Raw genomic sequence first — 17282 nt, 5'->3', positions numbered from 1 at the left:
TCGTTCCTGTGTCATTTCTTTGTTTTGGAAGAGGTTGGGGAGGGGAGAGGAGGAGCCCCAGCAGTCCCAGCCCCAGTGCCAAAGGCGGCCGCGGCGGTAACTGCCTTAACTCCCTTCCAGGCCCGAGGACAGGCGCTTTCCTCGGTCTGAGCTGTGACAATAACAATGACATGGGCATCGCACACGTGAGAGCGCTGGACAATAAACTGTGCTCTGAGGCCTGCTTACCTGGTGAGTGGCCGTCTGCTGAACATGAACTTGGGGTGGGGGGGACAGTTCTGCTCTTCCCTGCATCCCCCCAGCCCTTTGCATCCATCCCTCCTCTCCCATCACCATCATTCCCACCATTCCTGCGAGGTTGTCCTCACTGCACCCCTCCAGCCGTCCCTCTGTGGGGCTGAGCACCAGCTATGTCACCCCCCATAGGTCAGGGTGGCCTGTCCAGACTGGGATGTCCCCAGGCAGCTGCAGGCTTGTTTTGCTGGGATTCTCTGTCCCTTGGCCATGGGGCTGCTGGCACCCCAGGAGGCACCAGTCCTCCTTAGGAAGGTGTTGTGTGGCACAGCTGCAGCCTGGTACAGGCTCGTGGTGGGCACAGCAGTGTTTTGTGCTGGGGTGTGATCCACAGTCCAGCTGTGCAGCCTCCCAAGTTCAGGGAGATGGGGTGTGTCCACCAGGTCATCTTTCTACAGAGCCCCAACATTCATCCATCTTTCCCATTTCTTCATGCTTTCTCCCCCACCCTCCTTCCACTTTTGTTTCCTCCCAGCCTCTCTCCATCCCTTTCTTTTCTTCCTTCCCCCCAGGCTCCTCCGTCTGTGTGAAAGTTCATGTTCGCTCTGTGCCAACACGGTTTCCTCCACCCACGCTTGTGCCCCTTCCCTGCCCAGAGTTGCCCAAAGGTGACAAATGTATTGAACACCCCAGTGGGCTGGGGACCCTGCCCAGCCCTGCAGGCTCCTCTTCCTCAGCCTGTGTGTGGAGAAACGAGCCAAAAAGCCAAACCAGAACCCTCCATGGGGCCTCGGTCAATACATTTGTGGACAAGCTGAAAGCAACTCTGCCCGTGCCTTGCCCCTTCAGCTGACTTTGTGGCAGGTCCCAGACCTGCAGCAGGTGCTGGAGAGCCAAGAGGGTGGGTGAAACCCACTGGAGGGAGGGGAAATCCTTTCTTTTCCTCTGCTCCTTTGGGAAAGCCTCCTCTCCTGCTGCCTTGCCTGTTCCTGGTGGTTTCTGTGCTGGAGAAACACGGCTGAGGCTCTTGGGGAGGAACACACAAGCCCTGTGTCCTCTCCATCACCCTCTGTCAGCACTGGCTGAGTCCTGCTGGCCTGGGGGGCTGGGGAGGGAGCTGGGGGTGTCCCAGCAGCCCCTCTGCTTTGCTGGAGGGCCTGGCAAAGCCACCCCTGACTGCATCCCCCTTGGTTGTGCTGGGGGGAGGATGAGGAAAGGGGAGCTTTGCAGCCCACATGGCTCCAGCACAGGGTCAAGTCCTTGCTCTGCTGTGAGGTGTGCACGGGGCTGGCATGCAGGAGCTGGTCCCTGGGCTGAGCCCAGCCAAGGATGCCCTCTCCATCCTTTGGCCACCACACCTGCCCATGTGTCCAGCAGCTGCAGCCCTCAGCACCAGCTGTGCTGCATGAGAGGGGTGATCCAGCCTTGGCCTTTGTGGGGAAAAGCAGAGGCTGAGGAGGTGCAGAGTGGGGCTTTGGGGCTCTCCATGGTCCCTGGGAATGGCAGACACGGTGTTCTCCATCCCTTTTCACTCCCTGTAGGCTACAAGGCATTTTTTCCACATAATAATGGACAGTGATCATTGTTTTCTGAATTTCTTTTTGAGCTGTTGTACCAGTTTGTGTAGATCACTGTCACCAGTTTTCAATAATCCATTCCAGTAGATGTTGTAGACAAAATGTCCTATTACACATCTAACATACATTTTGGTGCAGTTTTTGGTAGGAGTAGCTGAAATCACATCCTGCTCTATAGCTGAAGTTACAAATACATGGATTCAAGTGGTTACAAAGTTGTATCTTTGTGTCACCCACTGTTAAATTGTCACAAGGGGACTTAGACACACACCCCCTTATCCTATGGACACTGGGATGGATTCAGGGTCATTGTCAGGAGACATTTCCAAATGATAGACACAGTTCCATGTCCAAACACACAGCCTAGGCTCTCAGAATATTACTTTCACATATAAACCCATTATTCTGTCTCCACACAACAATCTACATGTGTGTGACTGTTTTTAAAAGCCCATGCTCAGTGTTCCAATGGATCTAATCCCATTCCTACCACTAGGATTTGGTGCTTGGTACATACAGAAGCACCCTGTGTTGCTAAGGCAAACACTGTGACCTTACTAGTGATGGGAACATAAGAAAATTTGATTGAACAGCACCAGAATTTAAATGCCTTTTCAAATTTCAACGAATAAAAGTCCCTTTTCCCATTCAGTGGTTATCCCAGAACTGCAGGAGTGTAACCACAACTGAGCTGGAATACAGCTGAGTGCTGAGGACACTGCTTTGTGCAATTTCCAGACCACCACCCAGTTGGTCATTAGCATTTGGATATTTTTGATATTTGAAGCTGATCAGAGCAGATAGGGAAGAACTTAAGGGTTGATCTATAGTGTTCAAATAATTAATGGTTGCACCCAATTGATCAGTCAGAGTTTCAAGACTGATACTGTTCAACACTCCTATTCCAGTTCCCAATATATCAGTTATATGTGTGAGATAACAGCCTCTGGTTTAGGCAGGAAAATCACCCAGCAGAGGAGGTACCTGTAAAAGATGAATATTTTGGTCTGATAGCAGGAACATTGGTCTGCATCTCTTTAAGGACTAGGGTTAAACAATATTTGTAGTTGCTCAACCAATTTGACCTTGAAATGTTCAGAGTTGATTTTATAGGTTTTGGAGCATTTGTGGAGGTTTTGCTGGGCACCCTTAAACTCTCTAGAGTACAGTCAGCTTCTATATCATATGGAGTTAAGACCAGTATTGTGTTTTTAAATTTACAGTCCTTTAGGCTCATGGTGAGACAGCCTGGGGGTGTTCCATGTTTTGTGGTTTTGTTTTGGCTGTGTCATTCATAAAATCTCTCAGGGCTTGTACCCAGTCCATGAGAGCCCCACTCAGTGATTGTAGGGAAGGCAGCTGCATCCTGGCCCTTGAGACCTGTGGTGTTCAGAGTCTACATCTCCAAGTCCATCAAGTCTCTTGGACAATCTCCAAGCTGGTGGCATTTTATAATGATGTTTTTGTCCTCTCTGTAATGGATGGAGGCGCAGGACGTGGTTCCTCAAGGCTTCTTTTGAAATCTCTGCAGATTTCAATCTGGTGGGAAAGAGCTTTGTGAGGAGGCAAAAGTCCCCATCCCAGGGATTTTAGGACATGAGGTTTAAAACCTCCAGATCCATGTCCTTGTGTGGATCCTGCAGAGCAGGAGCTGCAGGGGCTGTCCCCAGGGTTCAGATCATCCCCTGGCTGCAGCCTGTGCCACAGGCAGGGTGGAAAAACAGCTTTGGGAAGAGAAACTGAGGAAAGACATCTGCCAGAGAGGCTGGCACCAAGGTGGGGGAGCTGCTGTAGAGAACCTGAAATCCCCTGAGGGCTCCTCAGATGCTCTGAGCCACAGATGCTCTGAGCTGTGAGCAGTGGGCTGGGCCAGCCGGTTGGGTTTCACCAGGATGGATTTGGGAGCTGGGTTTCACTAGGATGGATTTGGGAGCTGGGTTTTACCAGGATGGATTTGGTTTCACCAGGATGGATTTGGGTCTCACCAGGATGGATTTGGGAGCTGGGTTTCACCAGGATGGATCTGGGAGCTGGGTTTCACTAGGATGGATTTGGGTTTCACCAGGATGGATTTGGGAGCTGGGTTTCACCAGGATGGAGTTGGGTCTCACCAGGATGGATTTGGGTTTCACCAGGATGGATTTGGATGGATTTTGGTCTGCCCAGGGCAGCTCTGGCAGCTGCTGGCAGCAGGGGAGGCCCCTCCAGCAGCACAAGGGGCAGGGGGTGGGTGGGCACAGGGCTGACACCCTGCTCCAGGGCCAGCCCATGTCCTGCTGCCCCAGCCCTGCTCCTGTCAGGGGTGCACAGAGCACAGCTGGGTCTCTGCACTGGAGCACTGCAGTGACTTAGGCCATATCAAGCCCTTAATGGGATTTCCGTGTGCATGTGCGTGTGGTCCTGTTTAATTATCCATTCCCTCGGGGATCTGCAGATTTAACGTGCCTCGCTCTCCAGCCTGAGCTCGCCGTGAAAAGCCACTCGAAATGGCAGCTGTCACCTCCCATAAATCAGCAGGCAGCAGGATTTTGTTGCTCCCTCTCTGAGAAAGCCTCAGCCCTCGGCCTTGGCATGGCCTCACACAGTCCCTGAGCTCAGAGCTGCCCTGGGCACAGGGTTTAACCTCGCTGGAGGGTGCAGCCAAGCTGCCTTAGGGGTGCACCCCCTTCCTAAGGGCACCACGCAGCCTCTGATGGGTTTGGTGGTGGGACACAAGCCACAGGCCGAGCTCTGCCATCCCCCTGCCCCAGCTGGAGGGTGCTGCCTGCCCTGGCAGCCTGCAGCCTGAGAGGAGGCATGGGGGGACCCAGCTGCTCGCCCACCACAAGCATGTCACCCCTCGGTTCCCTTGGCACCAAACCCCGGGGGGCTCCAGCATGGGGACCCTCACCCCGTGCCTGGTGGCAGCTCCTGCCCCCTCCCGGAGCCGTTCACAGGGGATGAGACCCCCAGGCCCCGCTGCCACCCCGTGTGCTGCTCGTGTGCATGTCCCCGTGTCCCCTCGCCGTGTCCCCGCCGCTCCCGCCTTCACCTTGTGCCTTCTGGTCTCTCCTGCCACGCAGCTGCCGTGCCGGACTCCTGCCCCATTAACATTGAGGAATAGGTGAGACCATGAGACCCCAGGGCTGCATCTGCCCCGTGCCCTGTCCCCCGGGGGGTTGGCACTGCGTTGTCACCATTGCTGGTGGCCCCCTCACTGCCCAGGCCAGGGGACATCCCTTGGTGCCTGACCTGCAGCCCCACAGGGCACCTGCATGTGGCCTCTCACTGGGCATGGGTGGCCCCTTCACTTGGGTTATTTAAACCCAGCGATGGTTGTGCTGTTCTTCCCTTTGGCCCTCAGCATTCCTGAGAAATTGGGGTTTTTAAGGGCTCCCCAGCCTGGACAGGTAAGTGCAGGCCCGCCCCAGTCAGAACTCAACAGGGGCTGGGGAGGTGGGCGTCACTTTGGGACAATAACTCACACTCCCATGGAAAACCGAGCCCAGTGCACCAGCGGGCTTCGGGAGCCCCTAACCCCCTGTTTCTCCCCCCAGGCCCAGAGGCAGCCAACAACAACGTGGGGCTGCAGCAGCCCCGGCCCCGCTGCCCCCCTGGCCCCCCGGACCCGGCAGCGCCTGCCCTGCCCGTGTGAGGGCCCAGCCTGGGGGGCACGGAGCCCCCTGCCCACCCAGAGGGACCCCGGTGTCCGGGCACCCTGGGCATCGTCACCGCCACCCCTCGGCTGTACCAGGACTGATTTGCAAAAGAAAAGACGGTAACCTCGACTTCTCTGCGGGGGCTGAAAGCCATGTTACCTTGGAGCCCCCCACTGGCACCTTCCCTTTCTCCAGCCCCAACAGGGATGGGCAGGGGTCCCTTCCTGCCCCCTTCTCCATCATCTTACACGCCCAGGCTCCTCTCCTCCGAAGTGTGGAGCAGATGGGACAGGGTCACCTCACCAAGGGGTTCTGGGATGTGGGTGGGGACAATGGGAGACGCTGTTCAGGGCCGTGGGTTCTAGGATGAGTGTTGGGATTGGCATCCTTGGTGCATGAGCTGCTGACTTCCATGGGGGGCTGTCTCCCCCCAGGTTTGCTGGCCCATGCCCCTGCCCTGCCATGAGCTGTCCCCATGCCATGGGATGTCCCCATTCATGCACTGGCAGTAACTCTGCCCCCACAGCTGCCCCTCGCTCTGCTCTCCTCCTGAGCAGCACCTGGGCTCCTGGGCCTGGCCCCAGGGGTGGGCAGGAGGCCTGGTACTGCCCCCAGCCCATCATCAGCCCCTGGGCATTGACAATTTATCCTCTGTCTTCCAGCCTGCTGTGAGCTCAGGGCTCTGGGCTGCGCCCTCTCTCTGGAACAAGTGCCAAAAGTGTCACCCCATGCCCCCCGTCCTGCCCTCCCCATAACACGTTGTAGCAGGGGGTGGATGAGGCTGTGGGGGCTGCCCCCATCTCCATCCCCATCCCTCTGGCCAGCACTGGGCTGGCAGCATAAGTGGATTTACTCCAAGGGCAGACACACAGGGATAGTAAAGCAGGAGGGACAAAGCCACAGACCTTGGGGGGCTGCTGGGGCCACTGGCAGAGGCCAGGCTCCGCTCCAGAGAGCATCAGGGACAGGCAGGAATCACTTGGAGCAGCATCAGACCCTGCACCCCAATCTAGCAGGCTCTGGAGCTCTTTGGGGCAGCCCAGGGTGGGAGCTGAGCCTCCCTTTCCCCCCTGGTTTTGTCACATGGCCGTGGCAGCAAAGGCCACCTCCTCCTGCTCTTTGCAGGACAAACTGCATTTCAGAGCCACCTTAGCACAGAGATGTTCCTGCACTGACAGCAGGGTCCCTGGAGGGGTGGAAGCAGGTTCCCAGTGCCATCCCCACAGCAGAGAAATTGTGCTGATGATGACTGTGGCTCCTTGAGAGGGATGAAGCCCTTTCGGGGGCTGGGGGTGTTTTCTCTGCCTTGCTCTGTGTGGGTCCTGCCAGAGGTGGGTTTGGAGCCAACCATCCTGCTGCTTTCTCCTCTGGGCTGGCTGTGTCTCCTCTGAGCTCAACAGCTCCCAAATTCCCCCTGGGAACGCAGGGCTGGGTGTTTGGTCTCCAAAACGCCATCCTGTGGCATGCCAGGTGGGAGCTGCAAACACAGGGAGGGCTCAAGTGGTGGGGACAAGCCCTGTGCCCCTTTTGGGGACATGCTTGGTGTCCCAGCCCTATGGAGCAGCACACAGGAGCAGCTTTGGAGGTTCACCATCATGCTGAGCTGAGAAATCCTCGGCAGCCATCTCCTCCTTAAGCCTCCAGCATGGGCAGGGGAGAGAACATCGGGCTGCTGCTTCTCATCTAGCAAAGCCCAACCTTCCTGGTGGCTCCAGAGGGGACAAGGACAGCTGGCTTGGCACCCTGGCACAGGCAGCAGAGCAAGGAGGGCTTGGGAGATGCCGGGAGGGTTTTCTGGCTCCTCTGAGCGGTGTCCCTAGGGCTGCAGCAGCCAGACAGACAAACAGACAGACAGACAGCACGGGGTAGCTGCAGGAGCGACGCAGAGGAGCTGGGAGGATGCCGCGGCCGGGCTGTGAGCAGGGAATCATCCTCTGGGTGGCACAGGAGAGACGGGATTTGGGCACGGGCGGCAGCAGCGCCGTCCTCGGCCGCCCAGGAGGGGTTTGGGCAGGCAGGAGCTGCCAGGGGTGGAGGGTGACAGCCCCTCGTTCCAGCCACACACCTGTCAGGGATTTAAGGAAGGAAACCAGACTGCTGCTTATGATTTTGCTTTGAGCATGTTTTGGATTTTAAGAGTATGTTTAATAAAGGGTATCTTATGTCGACAAAGTGTCCAGAGTGATTTTGTGGGGTCAGGGTGAGGGCAGTCGGGGTTTGGGGGATTTGGTGAGTAAAAACCCTTTTTGGCTGGGAGCACCTACTCACCTGTCACCCAGGTAACTCCTCCAAAGCAGCCCAGCTGATCCAAACGTCCTAAAACACTTCCCAACCTGCATTCCCAACTATCCTAAATCCTGCCAGGATGGAGAAAGGGCAAATACAAACTAAACCTCTGCAGGAAGAGTCTGGCCTGGGGTAGAGGCATCTTCCTGCTGTGTGGTGTGGGTGGCTCTGTCACTGCTGCATGGATGAGGACACCCAGAGGGAACTTCTCCTGGGGGAGAAGGGGAGCAACAAAGAGCTGGGAGCTCATGCAAGAGAAATCCTCCAGTGGTGGGGAAGAAAATGTGTGCAGGGAGCTGAAGGCTGGAAGCTGAAGGCTGTAAGGGGGTTATAATTTGGGTTTAGTAGAAGGGGCTGATGATGGTGGGGGGAAGCAGCTTGGAGCTGAATCAAAGTCAAAATCAGAATCAATCAGATTGGAAAAGGCCTCTGAGATAATCGAGTCCCACCCATGACTGAAGCTGGGGGGAATGGGTTGCAGATGGTCAGATCCTTCAAAGAGATCCTTCCCTGGCCTCTGTTAAAGCTCTCAGAAGAGCAGTTAGGGGGCAAGGATTTCTTAGAGAAGCCTGTGGCTGTAATTTTTAAAATTAAATGAAGGCAGAATCCATCCTTTATTTTTGGAGTCTGCCAGCCCCGCTTCTGCTTTGCCCTCACCACTGTGGGTGCATCAGGAGCAAGAAATAGGATGGGGGCACAGCTGGGAGGAAAAGGGGTGCCCCTGGAGGGGCAGGACACAGGTTTGCATGGAATCACATAGAAATGGTTTGGGTTGGAACACCCATCAAAGATCATCCAGCTCCAACCTCCCCACACCACAGGCAAGGACACCTTCCACCATCCTAGGCTGCTCCAAACCCCATCCAACCAGGCCCTGAACTATCCCATCCACAGCTTCTCTGAGCAACCTCTTCCACCACCCTCACAAGAATTTCTCCCTACAATCCAGCCTAAACCTACTCTCTTTTAGTTTGAAGCCTTTCCCCTTTTTCCTATCACCCTAAGTCCCTCTCCAGCCTTGTCACGGCTCCCTTCAGGTGCAGAAAAGCCACCTTAGGACCATGCCAGAGCCTCCCCATCTCTCAGGGCTGGGCTCAGCCCTCTCCAGCCTTCTCAGAGCTCCCTTCAGGCGCGGAAAAGCCGCAATAAGGTCACCCCAGTCCCCCCTGATCTTCCCTATCTGTTTGGGCTCTCTCCAGCCTTGTCAGGGCTCCCTTCAGAGGGAACAGCCGCCATAAGGCCACTCCAGAACCTCCCCATCTCTTCGGGCTCTCCCCAGCCTTGTCAGGACTCCCTTCAGAGGCAACAGTCGCGATAAGGCCACTCCAGAACCTCCCCATCTGTCGGGGCTGAGCTCAGTGCTCTGCAGCCTCCTCATGGCTCCCTTCAGAGGGAACAGCGGCAATAAGATCACCCCAGAGCCTCCCCATCCCTTCGGGCTCTCTCCAGCCTTGTCAGGACTCCCTTCAGAAGGAACAGCCGCGATAAGGCCACTCCAGAACCTCCCCATATCTTGGGGCTCTCCCCAGCCTTGTCAGGGCTCCCTTCAGAGGGAACAGCCCCAATAAGGTCACCCCAGTCCCCCCAGATCCTCCCCATCTCCCCGGCCCGGGCTGCGGGGTCCGGCGGCATCCCCGGGCCCCGCCCCCGTCCCTATGGCAACGCGCAGACCAATGGCGTGCCCGGAGGATGTTTACGGGGCGTGGCGTCGCCGTGGCAACGCGCGAAGCCTCCCGGAGCCGCTACTTAACCCCGCACGGGGCGGCCGCTGCTCACGGCGGCTCGGCGGGCACGGCCCGGCCCGGGCACCCCGCAGACGGCCGGCACGGGCAGCCCCGGCACCCACCGGGCCTCTCTTTCTCCTTTTCTTCTCTTAGTCCCCCCTCTTTTTTTTTTTTTTCCTTTTTTTTGGTATTTTTTTGGTGTTTTTTTCCCCTCTCGTCTCCCGATTTTCCAGAAGCTTCTTACTGTGTCGTGAACTTTGCCTGTCGGGAGGCGACACCGGCACCAGGACGGGGTAAGGAGGTGTGGAGAGGGCGGGAAGGGCAGCGCGGCCGGAGCCGCCGTTTGGGGCGGGGGTGTGAGCGGGGGAGCGGCTCCGGGTGTGCGCCCTCCCGGCGCTCCCTCCTGGCCCAAACACTCGGGATTTTGGGTTAAAATGCAAGTCCCCGACACAGGATTCGCCAAAGTCTGAAGCCGCCGGCTCGCTCTGACTCAGGGTGTGCTCGGGGTGGGACCCCACCAGCTCCCCCAGCCCACCCCTGAGTTGTTCTGGGGTGGTACCTTCTGAGTTGTTCTGGGTACCACGGGAAGTAAAAGCAGAATTAGCATCAAACCGAGAGAGGTTGGCTGCAAGGGGGAAAACTTTCAAGTATTTTGTCCTGGTGAGGAATGCTGAGAGTCAGTCCTGTGAGTGCCATGTATCCAGAGATGTGTGTTCCCAAGAAACAAGCTCACTTTGTGGGACGGCAGGGCTGGATTTTGGTTATTTGAGGGGCTTTCTGTTGGGTTTTTTTTTAATTCTTTTTCAGCCAAGAGCTGGCTGCGCAGCAGGTCAGTGGGTGACACTGAGGTGTGGGAGTTTGAGGGAGTTTCCCCGAGGTTTAAGGGTGCTAAAGCCCCTTAGGGTCAGTGGGGGACACTGAGGTGTGGGAGTTGGAGGGAATTTCCCCGAGGTTTAAGGCTGCTAAAGCCCCTCAGGGCAGGCGTTACAGGTCCCTGCACAGCACACCAGGGGTGGGTCTCACCCAGCAGCTCCAGGAGCACCCAGGGGTGGCCCTGCCTGGCTGTCAGAAGAGACTGCACCTTGGGGAGCCTCACCCCCGTCCCTGTTGTTATTGCAGGACCTGCCCCATCCCTTCCCTCGCGTTCCCGTGCAGCCTGGGAAGCACCGAGAGAGGCATGGCGTGGCCAGGCCAAGCACTGAAAGCCAAGGGCAAACTGAAGTGCGTGGAGGAAGACGTGGATGACAGCCTGCCCGACCTCATGTGGCTGAGGGACTTCACAGTGGCGCAGACTGGCCTGCCTCAGTTGTACTCCGGCTCGGACCCGCAGGACTGCTACACCATGAGTGAGAGCCTGTTCAGCCTGGTTGATTTCGAGTCCCCGTGCTCGCCCCTGGCCGCTGACCCGGCCTGCAAGGGCACTCGGCACACGCCCTGCACTCCCGTCTCCTCCTCCACCTCCTCCAGCTCGCAGCACGACCCGGCTGTGCCCCCTCATCTGGCCGGGGACATCGACTACAAGACCAACCCTCACGTCAAGCCCCCCTACTCGTACGCCACCCTCATCTGCATGGCCATGGAAGCCAGCAATAAACCCAAAATCACCCTCTCTGCCATCTACAAGTGGATTACTGACAACTTCTGCTACTTCCGACACGCTGACCCCACCTGGCAGGTAGGGGATGAGGAGCCTCGGCCGCTCTCCCTGCAGGGCTGAGCTGGGCTTTCCACAGCTCCACCCTGCAAGATGAGATCCTGCAGGGGTCCCACTGGGAAAAGAGTGACAGCAGCCACCAGTGGGAAGGGCTGGAATGGGAAAGAACTTGGCTGGGCACAAATGCCACGGCCACAGGAGGGGCAGAGGGAAGGAGCCATGCTGGGGAGAGCCCAGGACTGTTCTGGGAGCAGGGAGGTGCTGGTTGAGCTCCTGGCACCTGAGACTCCTCTTGGCTTCATGGCAAAAGCCTCTCAGTGCCTCCATTCCTGGAGTTCTCATGGGGCCCTGGGTCCCTCAGGGCTTGAGCACACGTGGAGAAGGTGCCAGGTCCAGTGTCCCTGGGTGCTGAACACCAGGCATGGGGCAGGGATGGAGATGCCACTTGTTGGACAAGGTCCCACTGGGATATGCTGAAATGCTGCTGCTTTCTAAGCAGGGCAGAGCACGGAGCTCCTGGCCCCAAGGAGGCTCCATCACTGGGATGAGCTGGTGAGAGCTGCACAGGGAAGCCCAGGAGGGGTTAATTTGGGCTGCTGTCCCCAGTGGGGAGGGGACAGCCCCCAGGCTCACAAGCTTTGGGGACAGCTGAAGCCCAGGGGCTTTTCCCAGCCTCCTTGGCTCACTGCCCTCCTCTGTCACACGAGGAGAGCTCTGGCACGTGAGGTTTTCTAGGACATGGCAGGGCTGGAGGGCCCTGGGGGGCTCATCCCTCCTCTGGAGTTATTCCCATCCCAAATCCACAGTGTGTCACTAATCCTGATGGCAGTGCCCATCCAAGCAGAGCTGGAGAACCCCACTGCAAAGCCCAGGCATTGCCCACCTTCTCTCCAGGCAGGTGGGTCTCCAGTGGCTCTTGAAGCCCATCATGGGGAAGGGAATCTTTCCTGGTCTCCCTCCAGGGCCATCTTGGTCCCCCTCTCACACTCCTATGAAAGTGATTTGGAAGCAGGAGCTGGGTGCCAACGAGTTGACTTTCTCCTGCACACTTCACGGCTGGGCATTCACAAGGTTTTTAATTAAATGTGTTCATTAAAAAAAGAAAGAAGGTTTTCAATCCCTCTCTGCAGAGATGCAGGGGGTACCCTGGACCGTTGCAGGCAGGAATGATAAATATGTTGACTGGCTGAGTAATAATTCAGCCTGGGCTGAGCGGAGTTTGGGATGGGGAGGAGAGATGGGCAGCAGAGAATTCAGCTTTCAAGTCTCTGAACCTTGTAAAATTTCATTACACAGTAAAATTGGAGTTACCACAGCCTGGATTGTGTGGGGGAATATCTGTGTTCTTCCTCCTTCTTTTTTTTCTTCCCTTTTTTTAAAAATCTTTTGTTTCTTTTCACTTTTTTTCCTCCTTCCTTTCTTTTTTTTCCTTTTCTTTCTTGTTGAGGCTGTGTTCTCATCCCCTATCCCGATTCCCGTACGTGAAGACAGCCTGGAAAGGTCATGCCACCCATAGTCTGGGGGGAGATGGATATATTCCTGTGGGAGCTGAGTGCTTTGGAGAGGAGCCAACAAACCCAAGGAGCTCCAGCCCAGAGGAGGGTTTTGTTGTGTGTGTGTGAGTGTGTGTGTGTGCATGTTTTTCAACAGCTCTAAGCAATTGAGCCTTGTTTTTCCTATTCGGCACTACGGATTATGGATGAATAAGCATAAAGATATCCAGGCAACATTAAAAAAAAAAAAAACACCTCTACCATATCCAATCTCTTAGTACAGTCCTGGCTTTGTAGAGTCCAACACTGGGTTATTTGCCCAATAACTGAGTTTCCTTTCTGATTATTCACATCACTCCAGGCACATTCAGGGTTTCAGAACAGCTCGACGGGAGCAGAAACTCCTCCTTTTCTTCCCCCCATCCCCCCCTTTTTTTATTTTTTTCCCCCTCAGCTTATTTGAGCAGTGGCTGATGAAGATGCAGTGATTTCACACCAAGCTTCCCTGGGCCAGGAGGCACCTCTGGGGACACGCAGGGTGGAACAGCCCACGTGTCTCTCCGTGTTCTCCCGTCTGATTTGTGCCAGCCTGGCTGGGGGAAGGCATGGTGCCTGTTTTGTCCACATATTTTCCTCTCAACACTAACAATAGGCACAGTTGAACTGGGGGATGCCAGCAGGGCCCTGATTGCCATCCCCCCACAGTGCTGCCATGTGTTGCCCCTTGTCAAGGGGCCATGGACACATGGGTGTGGAGACCCACCTCTTCCTCCCTGGCACAAAGGAGGATCCAACCTCCTCCAGCCCAGCTCCATGCCTAGAGCAATTCAAGCCAGTTTCTCCCAGTGCTCTGCATGATTCAAGGCCCCATGCCCCCGGTTTCCAGCCAAGGAGAGCTGCCCAAAAGCTTCCCATTGGTGGCAAGTCCTAGCTTGAACCCCCTTGGCTCCTGCTGGATGAGATGGGAGACAGGAAAACTGCTGGAGGCTCAGGGAGGAAAACTCAGGGTATTGAGGGACTTTATAGCCTTGGATATCTGGATGTTGCCAGTTCTCCTTTGTTTTCCCAAAGGTCCTTGCTGACAACCTCCACCAGCCTCCCCACACAGGTAGGTCCCACAGCAGACAAGCATTCAGCCTTGGTTTCTTTCTCTTTTGGCTGCAGAACTCCATCAGGCACAACCTGTCCTTGAACAAGTCTTTCATCAAGGTGCCTCGAGAGAAGGATGAGCCGGGGAAAGGCGGATTTTGGAAGCTGGACCCCTACTATGCCAACCGGCTCAAGTACGGCAACTACAAGAAGCGCAGGATGTCCCCGGTGCAGATCCACCCGGCCTTCTCTGGGAGAGCCCAGACAGAGGCACGGCATGTTGGCAGCCCAGCCTCCTCCTCCTGCAGCTCCAACAGCCTCCTGGAGGCCAGCGTGGCATCGCAGCAGCTGCTCAAAGAGTTTGAGGAGAGCACCAGCAGCCAGAGCTGGAGCCCCGTGGGTACCAAGGCGGGGCAGAAGCGCAAGCAGCCCTCGCCCCTGCCCACGGCCAAGGCAGCCCGGCTGCCCAGCTCTGCCCTGATGACCCAGGAGGAGCAGACTGAGCTGGGCTCCCTCAAAGGTGTCTTTGACTGGGAGACTGTCTTTAACACCAACCTCAATGGAGACTTCTCCACGCTGGTGGATATGGAGCTCCCACCTTCCGTCAACCCCGTCACGTGCGACCTGGACTGGACAGGACAAGGGCAGCACGTGGAGTGTCCCCAGGGGCAGGAACAAGTTGTCACTGAATCCAACCAGTACAGCCTGGACTTTAATGAAACCCTCATGGCCACCACTTTCTTGGAGCATCCCTGGGATGAAGGGGCAAATGATTACCTCTCCAATTTTGTCAACATCGACCAGGTGTTTGAAGACATCGATGCCTCTTTGCTGGCAGATGTCATCAACCTGAGCAGCCTGGCACACCTCTTGTAAGGCTTTGTAGGATGCTCTCCTCAAGCTGGGACTTAAAAGGGACAAGATTTCCTAGAGATGCCCACTTAGAGGTGACTTTTACCAGCTTCATTGTAAGGTTATTCCCAGAAACACCAGGGAAAAGAACCTACCACCCCAGGAACTGCCTGCTGTGTCTCCAAAGGACACCTCAGAAGTCTCTAGTTTTCTCAAGAGAAGAAAGTCAACACTACTTATTTTTTTACATTTTACTTTTAAAAAAGAAATGTGAATTATGATGGGTTCTTTTCCATCAGGGCTAAAATTACCTGCGAAATCCCATCTAAGACATGAGATTCCTGGTGGCTTAGGATTTGATAGACTAAAGTGCAATTTCCACACCTCTTTGTTTCTCTCTGTCTTTCCTTTTTCTGTCTCAGTGCAGTTGGTAAGTACAGTGTGATAATTAGCTGGTAAGAAAATACAGGTCCCTTCTGGATTCTCCAAGTTCAACATCCCAGCTGATTTGTGCCTAGGGAAGAAGAAAAGGTTTATAAACTCAGCAAGTGTGCCTCTTTAGATGATTTTATATAATCTATTATATATTATATATGCAAAGAAATCTATATTTTTTAGCACTAGAATTTCTTAAGGGGGGAGGGGAAGACTGGAAATGCAGTTTGAGAGTTGTTTTATATTTTCACTGTTTAAAGGTTTTGTGCTCACTGTTCTGTAAAACAAGACCACACAAGGGAGGACTCCTGCACCACCAGGTTTTGTGAAGAATCCAGGAACTGGCCCTGGCAGGAGAGGAGCAGCAGGGACGGGGATGCTCCCAAAACCAGCTTTTGTATTTTTTGTACCCAAACCCCTTGCTGCAGTTGCCAAAGGGTCTGGAGCACCATGGACCCTCTCTCTCACCCACTGACATAGCCCCCCTCTGCTTTTTTGGTCCAAGACTGTTGCTCTTCACTTCTCCAGCTCTTCCATCAGGCTCTGAGTGCAAGGAAAGCCCCATGGCTGGTCCTCAGCTGGTGGTGATGGAGCCACTGAACGCTCCCAGCTGGGGCTGAGGAGGAGAGAAATCCACACCCAGGCTCCATCCAGGAGCTCAGGCCAAAGACTCTGCATGCAACAGGGGACAGCAGCAGGAGTGAAGTCCCATCCAGCCAGGAGAGACCTTGGGATCCACACAAAGAGGAGCTCTGGTGTGCAGCAAAAGCATGGTGGGGGTCAGTGCAAGGCAACTTGGAAATATTTCGGGAGCAGAGCCAAACTCTGCTGAAACTTGACTTGAAGCTCTCAAGAACCAGATTCTTTGCCTCTGCTTTGCTGTAGGCTGTGAGAGATAGAGCAGCCTTTAGGTAGGAGCAAGTAGAAGCTGGAATTTTAGTGGTGTGTCTTAGACTTGGCAAAAGAAATTGAAGATTGTATTTAGATTCTGTTTTGGTTGCAAAAGCACTTAGGAGGGGCTTTGGGGTCTGTGTAGTTGTTTGTATTGACAGTGTTTCTTTTTACTTGCTGTTTTTCTTCTGTTTTCCTGCTTTGGGGATTATGCTGGAGAACTACAGAGATACTTGTGCAATTTAACTTTTTTTCATGCAAAGTTATTTACAAATTTAAAAAATTAATAATAAAGAAAAAAAATTGAGAAGAAGAAACCCCTTTTGCCTCCTTGTTTCCTTTCCCCAGCCCAGCCCTGTTTGTAAACCCAGTCCCAGCACACGGGAACTCTCACTCACTTGCACAATTGTGCAAATTCCCTGTGGGGAAACTGAGGCACGAACCAACCTCATTGAGACAATGGTTATACGCCACCTGTGTGTGACACAAGGTTGGCTGTGCCTGGTGTCCTGAGCCCTGGGAGCTGCTCCAACCCTGGGAATAACATTCCCTGGCCCTGCAGAGAGCTCCTGGGGCTGGCAGCTCCTTCTGCTTGTGCTGTGTCTCCACCTGGCCAGGGAGATGCTCCAGGATGCCCAAGTGGTTTCAGAGCCCTTTTGGGTGCAGGGTGGGGAGAGGAGCTGCACAGAAGCTGCTCCAGCTTTGGGTGCACCTACTCCTGCATGTCCCAACCCTCTTGCCCTGAGGACACAGCCTCCTTCTCTTGGGGAGCACATGAGGAGCACTCCAATAGCTCCCCAAGGATCTGCTGGATCCCTCAGCACCAGGCACAGGACACAGCCTCCTTCTCTTGGGGAGCACATGAGGAGCACCCCAACAGCTCCCCAGGGATCTGCTGGATCCCCCCAGCAGCCAGAGCTGCCACAGCTGCTCCCAATCCAGCCAATCTCAACCCAAAATAAGGCCTGGGTTCAGGACAGACCCTTGCCTTGGTCTGTGCGTGCTTTGTGCTGGGAAGGCAGGATGCTGACCTTGGGAAAAGGTGGGGGAACAGCTTTGATGTGTCTGAGGAGGGGAATTTAGAGGCAGATCTGGGCTTTCCTTTCAGCTTTGGGGTATTGGGGGCCGTGAATACCAGAAGGCATTAAGGAATTCCTTGTCCTGGCTTCTCCTCTCAGCTTCTAGTTACAAGAGCTGCTCCCTTCTTCCCTCCCCAGTACTGGTGGCACTTCAGGGCTGCAAAAAGCTGGCACTTCCCTGCCCCTCAGAGCACTTCTAAGCTTTGTTTTGCCAGGCACAAACACGTAGTACTGTTTGTAGTACTGTTTTCAAACCCCCTGCAAAAGAGAAGCCTCCAGTATCCCCACCCTGCCAGGGGACTCAAAAAAACAGCCTTGCCAGGAAAAAAA

General features: G+C 55.1%; 2 protein-coding genes across 5 annotated transcripts in view; both read left to right on the top strand.

Annotated features, from left to right (window-relative positions):
• RNF157 (ring finger protein 157) overlaps nt 1-7621 on the top strand; it is a 29374-nt gene extending 21753 nt beyond the window's left edge. For 2 of the 4 annotated variants that reach the window (XM_074555264.1, XM_074555261.1), the window contains exons 18-21: nt 121-231; nt 807-902; nt 4874-4914; nt 5348-7621. In XM_074555264.1, the coding sequence (XP_074411365.1) occupies nt 121-231; nt 807-902; nt 4874-4914 (248 nt within the window). In that variant the 3' untranslated portion in view covers nt 5348-7621. The remainder of the gene's footprint in view (nt 1-120; nt 232-806; nt 903-4873; nt 4915-5347) is intronic. The other 2 variants (XM_074555263.1, XM_074555262.1) reach the window with 2 other exon arrangements.
• A 1858-nt stretch (nt 7622-9479) lies between these two features.
• On the top strand, nt 9480-16154 carry FOXJ1 (forkhead box J1). Its single transcript, XM_074555008.1, has 3 exons — nt 9480-9752; nt 10579-11134; nt 13771-16154. Exons 2-3 carry the CDS (start codon nt 10637-10639, stop codon nt 14569-14571), a joined length of 1299 nt encoding a protein of 432 aa, XP_074411109.1. The 5' UTR covers nt 9480-9752; nt 10579-10636; the 3' UTR covers nt 14572-16154.
• Nucleotides 16155-17282: the final 1128 nt, after the last annotated feature.

Source organism: Zonotrichia albicollis, chromosome 19 (assembly GCF_047830755.1).
Source record: "Zonotrichia albicollis isolate bZonAlb1 chromosome 19, bZonAlb1.hap1, whole genome shotgun sequence".
Classification (NCBI taxonomy): domain Eukaryota; kingdom Metazoa; phylum Chordata; class Aves; order Passeriformes; family Passerellidae; genus Zonotrichia; species Zonotrichia albicollis.
The sequence above is the reverse complement of the archived record's forward strand: the minus strand, read 5'-3'. Positions and strand labels throughout refer to the sequence as shown.